This window comes from Corvus brachyrhynchos, unplaced genomic scaffold, assembly GCF_000691975.1.
Source record: "Corvus brachyrhynchos isolate BGI_N302 unplaced genomic scaffold, ASM69197v1 scaffold150, whole genome shotgun sequence".
Classification (NCBI taxonomy): domain Eukaryota; kingdom Metazoa; phylum Chordata; class Aves; order Passeriformes; family Corvidae; genus Corvus; species Corvus brachyrhynchos.
In genome coordinates, this window is record NW_008236162.1 from 2,991,365 (window position 1) to 3,001,355 (window position 9,991).

Below are 9,991 nucleotides of genomic sequence, written 5' to 3' on the forward strand. Positions count from 1 at the left end.
CCGGGAGCGTGCCGAGTGTCGGCAGCGAGAGGAGAGGCTGGACCGTGTTTGTGGCCGGGGTGTGCCCACCTGGCAGCGCTCGGGGCTGTCCCGGCCCGTTTGGGGACAGCGTGTGTTGCCCGGCCCTGCTGCGGCATCACCCCGCTGCTGGAGGGAGGGAGGATTCGGAGCTGCTGGAGGACAGACACGCAGGGCTGCGTGTCTGACTTGTGGTGCTCTCAGGGAGCCGAGCATCCCGTGGTGGGTGGGTTTTCCTGCTAAATACACCCTGGCCTCCCTGGCAGCACCGGGGAGCTGCTGGGAACGTGGCTTTGGGCGTGTGAAGGAGCTTCTTTGTGCCTGGGGCAGCCCAGGCTGGGTGTCCTGCCCAGGGTGTCCTGCTCCAGCTGTCCACAGGCCCTTTGCTTTCGGGAGCTCTGGGCATGAGGTTGTTGGAGGAACGTGGAAGCTCCGTGCTCCCGGTGCTGGTACATGAGCCGCAGTTCCAGGAATCCCTGTCCTAGTCCTGCTCCCTGAGCTTCCCAGGAATTTAACACCCCTCTCCCAGCCAGCTGACTGTTGGGTTGGATCCTTCTCCTGAAACAACTCAAGTTCAGAATCATCAGTGAAAAGTTTTTCAGTGTTTTGAGAACTCCCTGGCAGAACTTGGTTGGAACACAACACCCGGACATGTTGTTTTATGTATTTATTTTATATTTATAGTGTTCAAACCAAAGGGAGTTGATTGTTCCAGGACAGATGGTGACGGGAGCTGTTTGCCCACATGTGTGTACTTTAGTTAACGCTTTTGGGGAGGGCACAAGGACAAGTTCCTTTCCCTCTGGCTGGAACAGGAGCAGAGCAGGACCTACCTGATCCAGAGGGGTGTGCAAACACTGTTTTGGGAAGCAAACACTGTTTTCCAGCACTTCCTGGGTTAAGGCTGTGGGCTGTTTGGAGGGATCCCTTTTCTGTCTGTGGTTTTTGAGCTTTTTCCATGAAATTCCTTTATAAGGAACAGGGTGTTCCGTGGTGTTCCTAGAAATCCATGCCCAGAGGCTCGATGTGGTAGGCTGGAGCTGGGTGGTTCCTGGTTAACCCTTGGAGCATTAGCAATCTGTGTAAGCCTTGAGCAAGGTGTGTGTAGCTGCTGCTCTGCCAAGGGACATGTCCGTGCAGGAATTCCCGCTGGGCAGCGCTCAGAGGGACACGGGCCTGCCACATCCTGTCCCCTGGTGTGTATTCACCTGCAGGTTCAGGTGGGATGTGGGTTCTGGTCGTGAGTGGAAAATAAATTCAGTTTTCTGTTTGCTTTGTGGGCTGGTGTGACCTTGAGCAAGGTGGAAGGGGCTGGATCTGCTGCTTCCAGCCCCTGCCTGGGGTTTGGAGTCCTGTGTTGCTCTGGGCAGCAGCTGGCAGCGTTTGGGTACCTGATGCCTCACCTTTAGTGGCAGAAATGGTGACAATGTACCTGGCTTTGGGGTGAGGTGATGCAGACTGAGCAGTGAAGCACTACATCACAGCTATCGCTTAGATACCCGAGAATCCCTGAGTGGTTTGGATTGCAAGAGACCTTAAAGATCATCCAGTTCCCCACCCTGCCCTGGGCAGGGACACCTGACCATGTTCCTGTCCCCCCCCCAGGTACCAGGATTATTTATGACCGTAAGTTCTTGATGGAATGCCGCAATTCTCCGGTTGCCAAAACACCCCCCTCCGACCTTCCGGACATTCCAGGCGTTACCAGCCCGAACGTGGAGGAGTTGAAGCTTGAAAACCACCATGTCCAAAACTGTGAGGAGAAAGTGAGCGCAGGTAAGCGCAGGCAGCAAAACCCCAACAACCCGTGAGGTGCACTGCTGGTTCCTAGAAATTCCAGAGCTGGAGTGGAGCCAGGAGATTCCCGTGAACTGTGGTCAATTCTCCAATGACTTCTTGGAAAGTCAGAGTGGGCTCGGTGTCACAGGGTAACAAGGTTCTTGTAGTTGTTTGATCCTGCTGTGGGCCCCAGCAATGTGACTTTTGCAGTTATTAGGTGTAATTTGATATAATTCCCATTAATTCAGCATTTGGGAAGCTGCTGTTGGATTAGGAGCCCTGTGGAGAGCAGAGGGGCAGCTGCTGCTGCCTCTCTCCCTGTGCTGGGCAGTGCTGCAGCTGCTTGGAGTTTCAGGTTACAATTCAGAGCAGGATTTACTTGGGTTTTTAATATCAGCCTGAGTTGTAAATTCCTCCTGCCTGTTTCTGACCCCATTTTGTGACAGGGACACTTCACTGAGGCCCTGCTGCAGCAACACAAGCCAATGTTGCCTTTGAAGAATTGTTTTAAAGTTATTTGAGGTTATTTCTTGAAGCAACCAGAACCCACCAAGTGCAAGTATTTATCTTCTCTCTAAAAATAAAGATCTGAAGGCTCTTATTCTGTGCTCACTCCAAGTAAAATCTTTCTAGAGTCAGGATTGCCTTGTGCCTGACACACTGTTGTGACCTGAAGTGGCTCACTGGGCTCCCTGGCACCCTGACATGCAGGCTGGGTGCTGGGTTGTGGCTCCCAGAGAATCCCTGTCCTCGGGAACAGCTCCTGGCTGCCCTCGCTGGTTCCTGTCTGGCTGTGGGAGCAGCTCTTGGGATGATGAGTGTGAAATGTGCCTGTCTGGGTTGTCCCAGCGACTGTCCTCATGGTGGTTCTCTACATTCCTTGTTAGGAGGAAATCCAGGCTAAGAATAAATTATTTAAAGGGCATTTTCTCTCCCTCTGCTTTGGTGGATCCCCCAGAGCTGACACCTTTACCAGAGCTTCACAAGATGATTTTCACAACAACCCTGATGCCTGAATGCCGATTTTAAGCCCAAACGACCCCATTTCTGAAGCACAGCCAGCTGCCAGTCGCTCCTTCACTAAAATCTTTGGTATTTAATGTGGAACTCTGAGGACTCACCTGTGCTTTTGTCCCTCCCAGCAGGTGAGGAAGAGCAGTTCGACATGGACATCTAACGCACCTGCCCGGAGAGTGCTGATCCAGTGAAGCACCAGGAGTTGTCTTGAGGATTCCCACCAGCCAGGCTTACAGCAGCCCATGCCTTGAGTGCCTTCCTGCTCCTGGGAAAGGCAGATGATTCCCTCGGGAGAGCAGAGCGTGTCCTGTTCCAGGGGCCGGGTCTCGGAATGCTGGAGGAGACACTCTCACCCCTTGGTTTTGGTTCCAGTTTTATGCTTTTGTTAATCATTTTAATACTGTAACAGTTTCAGAAATGCAATATAAGGGAGAAATAAAAAATCATGTGGAGTCTCCTCGTGTGGAGATGAATGCAATAAATGTGGCTTCTGTCCCTTATTCCATCAAGAAGCTGCTGACCTGAGGCATTAAAATGGGTCAGGTGCTTCTGTGCCTCACCCTCAGGTACCCGCTGTGCTGCTGGGGCTGGGCTGAACACCCCTGTGTCCCACCTGGTCCCTGGGGCAAGTTTTGGTCTGCCAGATCTGTGACAGAAACTGTCCCCTGAGTGTTTCCAGAAGGCTCTGTCACAAGGTGCGTTCTCTTGCCTGCCTGGCAGGGGGCCGGGCTCAGGCTGCAGGTGGGAATATTTGGGATCAGTTCAGCTGGAAGCACTTGGAGGGTCCCTGACTCTGAGCTGGGGAAAGGAAGGAGCCTCCAGCTTCTCTGCTGCAATTCCTTCTTCCTGGCATGTGTTTGCCTGGGTTTGTGATCCTTGCTGAAATTTCCATGCTGCTTTACCCTCACTTCTCTTTTCCATCATGTGGTGGGCAGGGAGAAGAGCTTTGGGGAAGAGGGTTTCACAGGGAGGTTAGAAACAAAGTCTGTCAGGCTTTGAGAGGGGCGTTTTCAACCAATAAAGTTAATTTTGCCGTGGGAATGTTCAGATTGGGTCCCCAGAGCAAATATCTTCATTTTTAGCCTCAGTGAGGTTTGATAAATACGGTCTGGACAGTCTGTAAGACACATTGCTGTGCTACTGCTGGGGGGTGGGGGCAACCTCAGAGGAAGAGAATCCGGGGCACAGCCTGAACTTCAGACTTCCTAAACCACAAGGAGCGTCTGTGCAAATCAGGTTTGGTAGATAGCATTTAAATACCTGCTAATGAAGCTCAGTGGTGACATTATGATATGCAAACCCTCAATAATGAGTAACAGAACAAAGCAATTGCTGCAGATAAACATGCATTTCTCTAGGATAAGATTTAAGGGTTTCTCTGAAACCTTAATGGGAGCAAATCCAAATTTATTGCCCTCAGGTGTGACTTTATCAGTCTCAGCTGCACCAGTTACGTTCTGATGAGGGTTTAGAGGGGAGCTGCTGTAGCTGGGACAGACCTTTTTCTGTGTTAAATTGGTGGTTTTGATTAAAAATGGCACTGCTGGGCTGTGGTGCAGCTGCAGTCCAGCTCCTCATGTCCTCAGAGCCCTCCTGCTCCGGTCACTGCTGGCACAGCAACCCCCAGCTGCAATTTCCGCAGGGGCAGCATCAGTTTTTGGTTTAGGAAAACTTCCCATGTTGATGGCAATTTCCCCAAAGCTCCCCTCCTTCGGGGGAGACTGAAATAGCCGTGACAGGCTGGGGAGGGTGTGCAGGGACTGAATCCGGGCGCTTGTGCTGGGGCTCGTTCTCCTGCTCTGTCCGGAATTCTCGCTCCAGCGTGGGTTTACAGTGGGAAGGGTTGGATCGATGGAACCCTCGGTGGGCAGGTTTCCTGGACAGGGACCTCTCTCGGCAGCGTTGGGTGTCGCCGTCCCCTGAGCTGTGTGTCTGGGCAGTGTCCCACTCTGTCACCCGGGACTGTGGTTTCGGTGGGAGACACGGTGCTGGTGGCCCTGGGACCGCCCGGAGGTGTCATCCCAAGCTGAGGGCTGCACATTCAGGCAGTTTGGGGTAGAAAAGAGCCGATTTCAGCCTCGACCTGCCATGGCTGTTGCAGGAGCAGGAGTCTTGTGGCGTTGAGATTTGGTGCCGGTACGAAAGTGGCTGCCTGGTTTTTGGGGGTGTCAGGTATTGCAGGTAATGCTCCTAAGCGCCATTCCCTCCCACCTGTAGGAGAGGTAACACGTGCTGGAGGTGTTAAGTGCTTTGTCTATGCCCCGGCAGCTTTGGCAGCTTTGCATCGGTATCTGCTGCTTATGCAGATCTGGGGAACATCAAAGCACCAGGTGCCTCCGACAGCGATTCGTGGCTGATAATTCGGAGGGAGGACACCCTGTGAAACACCTGGCCAGGTGTGACCAAGGGTCCGGCCGAAATGGTCAGAGCTCCTGCTGGGTTCTCGGTGCAGGGCCCTGGGGCCATGGGCACATCAGGGCAGTTGTGGGGGGCAGAGAGAACCGTGACCAAAGCAGTGGATGTGATGAGGTGATGTGACACCCGTGGACATCTGCTCTGATGCAATTTGTCCTAAGCCCATTCCTTAAACCTTTCGTGGTGTGGGACCAAGTGGTCTCAGCATCCCATTGCTCTGGTCCTTCACTCCCTCCCTCCCTCCCTCCCTCCCTCACATCCCCAGCTCCTGCATCCTTCAGCCAGACAGTTTTAGATCCATCTCCTGCCTGCATTCATATTTGCAGCTCTCCAAGCTTGCCTGAGCCTTGTGAGGAGCAGCTCAGCATTCCAGGGCAGATCCCTGCTTCACCAGGGTCTGTTCCTCACCCCACACTTGCGCTCCCAGACCGAGGAGCTGCTTTTTCCACGGGCTGAGCCCAGTTGTGCACAGTGGGAGGGAGGGAGGGAAGGAGGCAGTCGTGGGTGGCTGAGGCACAGCTGGGATGCTCCGGGGAGGTCCAGGGACAAGTTGGCTTTGTCGTTGCATTTCCCATCCCAGCCCCTTTTTGTCTCAAGCAGGCACAGCAGCACAGCCGGTGTCCCTGTGTCCTGCCCCACATCCCTGTGTCCTACTCCGTGTCCCTGTGTCCTGCTCTGTGTCCCAGTCACGGGACGAACACCACCTGCCCGACCCAGCTCGTGCTTTAATGCACCATTTGTACAAACATCACCCTGGGCCTGTGATAAGACCCCTCGGTCTGTTTGTTCTCGCTCTTTCCTTTTTGTGTGTCCAAAGTAATCTGTGGCTGCTGTCCCCCCGCCAAGCCAGCCCTTCCCCTTCCCTGCCAGCTCTCCCCCAGCCCTGGGGTGCTGAGGGGTCGCGGGCAGGACCCCGTGGCAGGACTGGGGCTGTCCCCCCACTTTATCGTCCTGCGTGTCTGGGCTCCCTCTGTCCCCCAGCCGATGTGGATTGGGGCAGGAGCAGGGCCAGAGCTCTCCCTGCTCAGCTCAGGTTCCCCCTCACAGCCCGCGCCTGGCAGAGCCCGGCTCACCAGCAGATCCTTGCCTAAACCCGACTTTATTGTCATTGTCCACACTTTGATGTTTTCCTTACAGCCCTGGAATCTCAGCCTTTATTTTTCCACCGTGCTCTTCCCAGGGAACGGCTGTTGCCTCCCCCTGCCCCGCCACAACTTTTGAACCCGCTGCTGGATTCCAGGCAGGCGTGACGGAGGGGCAGAGATGGCAGAGATACAGCATCCTGCCGGGGCTGGGGGGCAGGGGGTCCAGCGTGGGCGCTGGGGGAGTGAATCCTCCTGCTTTGGAACAGTTTTTGAGCAGGAGTAGCAAAACTGTGGAGAAAGAGGCAAAATAATGTAATTTTACATCACGCAGAGCACAAATGTGCAGGTTCCTGCTTGCCTTTGCCTCCTGCCGGGGGTCAGCCCCGCGCCCCCGGCCCACCCTTGACAGCTCCTGCAAATGACCCTCTAATGACGGGATGGTCCCAGTGTGAAAGCTGTTGGAATATGTAAGCGGCCCCGGGGAGGGGCTGCTGGGGCGGGGGAACACCAGACACGCTTTGTTTACCCGCCGGCCGGGATGTGGATTGGGGATAATCAGGCTGGCCTGGGATGTGGAGTCGGGGCCGCTGGTCCCAGGAGGGGCGGGGTGGAGGTGGCCCCTGTCCCGTCCTGCGCAGCCACCGGGGCCACCCGCCGCCAGCCCCGACGCTTGAGGTTCAGCCCGTCCCCTCTGCTGCGTGGGGGCCACCAGTGGGTCCCCACGCGTGTGTCGTGTCCCCATCCGTGGGGGCAGCTGTGAACCTGGGGGATCCCAGACCCACGGCCGGGGCTGCAGCGGCGACAGCTCGGTCAAACGCGGGGACTGATGCAGGAGGAGCTGCCCCTCCCCAGCGCTGCCGTGAGGGAGGGCACGGTCACCCCGGGGCACTCGAGACCCCGGGCATCGCCCCCATCACTCCTCCGGATGGGTGACCCAGAGGAGTTGGCTTGGAATTCACTGTTCTGACAGGGCACAGCCCTTCCCTTATCTCCGAGGGGTAAAAAAGGAGGAAAATCCCTTTAGCCTCCCCTTCCACGCCTGCAGGTGCCTCCCTTGCTCTTGAGCAACCCCTCATCAGGGTGGGAACAGCTTCGTCCTTATCTCACGTGAGCTTTGGAGCTTTCGAGCATCTTTTGCACTGTCGGAGGGACCCCATTGCTCTGGTAGTTTCAGGAGCAGCCAGAGCCCACCTGCTCTCGGAGCAGGCTGCAGCCAGAGCAGGGAGAAGCTCTGGATGCAACAGATGGAACACAGAGAAGGGGAGACACCCTGGCAGACCATTAGCAGCAAAAATCAGCAGAATCCAACAGGCAATTTTATCATATATATAATTTATTGATGAATTGTACAGCTTTTGTGTGACCTTTTTGCTACCACCTCATCCAGCAAGGGGAGGAAAAGGCTTGAGTAGAGCTGTGGTTACTTGTTTGTAACAGCTGCCCACCTAGATCTGCCAGCTGGGGCTCTGGACATTGGGTAATACACTCACTTGTCTGAGTTGTAATAGAAATCTGATTGTTTTAATAGAAATATAATAGAATTCTTAGGAGAAATGCCTAAACCCCCGGAGAGATTGAAAATCCCAGTGGTGTGGATGTTCAGCATGGCCAGACACTGCAGCTGCAGGGTCCTCAGAACCTGTGGCCACTGGTGATTCCTGTGGCTGGGAAAAGCGGCATTGCCTGGGCCGTGTCGTGGCAGGGAGTGATGCTGCTGCGCTCCAGTCCTGCTCCTGCTCCTCAGCTCCTGCTTCTGTCCCAGACACAGCGGCCGCCAGCGCCGCAGCTCCCTGGTGAACACAGCGCGGGGCACCCACCACACCAGAGCTGCCCCTGGGGCCACAGGGAGGTGGCTGGTGGCCTTTTCCACACGGAGCCTGGATCCTGCCAGGCACTGTGGCCACACAGTGCTGCAGAACTGCCGGGCACCTCACTCCTCCCCAGGTCTAGCCAGGGGTTTGCCAACCCACGGGTGTGTGGGCTTCAGAGATGCCCTGGTCTGTGCAGCGGTCGTGGTCCTTTGGGCACTTTTGGGCAGAGATGTGCACCTTCGTACAGGCTACGAGGTGGCCTCAGTTGCAGCCACACTCCTCGATGATCATGTCCTCGTGGTGACGGACAACGATCTCACCCCTCTCGTAGTAGAGCATGGAGAGGGGACTCATCTTGACCGGGGAGCAGGCAGGACACGGCACCTGGTTGGGCTTGTAGAGCTGCAGCAAACTCTGTGGGAGACACGGGAAGGGCAGAACATCCCCCTGCTGCGGGCAGGGCCTGGGGGTGTGGGGGACACAGGGGATGCAGGGGCAGCCACCCCCTCTTACCTGTATGTACGCATGGTTGGTGGGCTTGAAGGTCTCATCCACGGGCGAGGGGCACAGCCCTTCGCAGCGGTAGGCATTGTACTTCTTGGGGTAGACAATCCAGCTGCCCCAGCCCGTCTGCTCGAAGTCCACCACCATGTCCACCCGCCTGCACAGGGCCCTGCCCTGCTCCCGCGCGGTGGCCGCGGCAGCGTCGCTCACTTTGATCCTCTGCTTCTCCATCCTGTTCCTGCGGTGCCGGCGCATCCCCACGCCCTGCGAGCTGTCACGCATGATGTACTTGGAGGTCTCCGCGGTCCTGATGAGGCTGTGGTCTCCTGGAGACTTGTCTTTGGAGAAGACGAGCAGCAGGACTCTATCTGCCACATCCTGGGGCAGGACTGGGTCCCCGTGGCCGGTGTCCCTCGGGGCAGTGGTGGCCGGGGCAGCCGACCCTCTCACCTCCCACTGCCCCCTTCCCGTGGGACTGTGGTGCCCAGCAACTACAGCTTGGTGGAGCCAGGACCGGAGCAGGTTGGTGACCTCAAAGACTTTCCAGGAGGCCTGGGTGGCAGAGGGGCTGCCAGCCACGGTGCCCAGGAAGAGCTGGTGGGCACAGGTCCCATCTCCCCGGCACCTGTGCCGCTGGCTGTGGTAGATGTCCAGGGAGACGTTGTGGGCACGGGAGGGGCCAGGCAGGCGGACGCGGAGCTGAGCCAGACTCACCTCCTGGCTTCTGGAGAGGGAGGACATGTCGAAGGAGAGCGCCCAGCGGGAGCCGTTCTGCAGGGAACCTGAAAGCCAAGGGCAGGGTGAGGGGACATGGTGCCAGGGGTGCCAGAGCTGGGGGGGACGGTGCCCTCGCGTACTGCCAGGGAACCAGCCTTGCGGTGGGAACCCGAGGGGCGGGAGAAAGCTGCTGGATCCACCTGAGAGCCAGCGAGAGCCTCAGGCAGGGCTGGTCCTGGGAACGGGGCTGGTCCTGGGAACGGGGATGCTCGGGACAGCGGGGATCCCTGGACAGGCATGCAAGGGGACGGTGCAGGTCCCGGGGATGGTGCTGGTCCCAGGACAGGGAGGCTCGGGGACAGTGGCAGTCCCGGGAAGAGGGACGGTGCTGATCCCGGGGACAGGGTTGCCCGGGAACCGTAAGGGACCCAGGGACAGTGCCGGTCCCACGACAGAGATGCCCGGGAGCGGCGCCGGTCCTGGAAACAGTGCGGGAAACAGTGTGGGTCCCAGGACAGGGATGCTCGGGGACACTGCGAGTCCCGGGGACGGTGCCGGTCCCAGGATAGGGATGCCCGGGACCGCGGCCTCACTCACCGTGTGGGGAGAGGCTGAGAGCGGCGGCGGCGGCGGCGCGGAGCGGGG

The 9,991-nt window shown here is 57.2% G+C and overlaps 2 protein-coding genes across 2 annotated transcripts in view; one reads left to right on the forward strand and one right to left on the reverse strand.

Moving 5' to 3' along the window:
- The window catches only part of EIF4EBP1 (eukaryotic translation initiation factor 4E binding protein 1), a gene marked incomplete at its 5' end in the record, with an annotated part of 4,596 nt that extends 1,300 nt beyond the window's left edge, over positions 1-3,296 (forward strand). Inside the window, 2 exons of the mRNA XM_017732584.1 lie at positions 1,624-1,794; positions 2,943-3,296. Coding sequence (XP_017588073.1) covers positions 1,624-1,794; positions 2,943-2,974 — 203 coding nt within the window. The remainder of the gene's footprint in view (positions 1-1,623; positions 1,795-2,942) is intronic.
- A 4,367-nt stretch (positions 3,297-7,663) lies between these two features.
- The window catches only part of NODAL (nodal growth differentiation factor), a 3,654-nt gene continuing 1,326 nt past the window's right edge, over positions 7,664-9,991 (reverse strand). The window contains exons 2-4 of the mRNA XM_017732592.1: positions 9,944-9,985; positions 8,639-9,411; positions 7,664-8,539 (exon numbers count right to left, since the gene is read on the reverse strand). Of these exons, the coding sequence (XP_017588081.1) occupies positions 8,387-8,539; positions 8,639-9,411; positions 9,944-9,985 (968 nt within the window). The 3' untranslated portion in view covers positions 7,664-8,386. The remainder of the gene's footprint in view (positions 8,540-8,638; positions 9,412-9,943; positions 9,986-9,991) is intronic.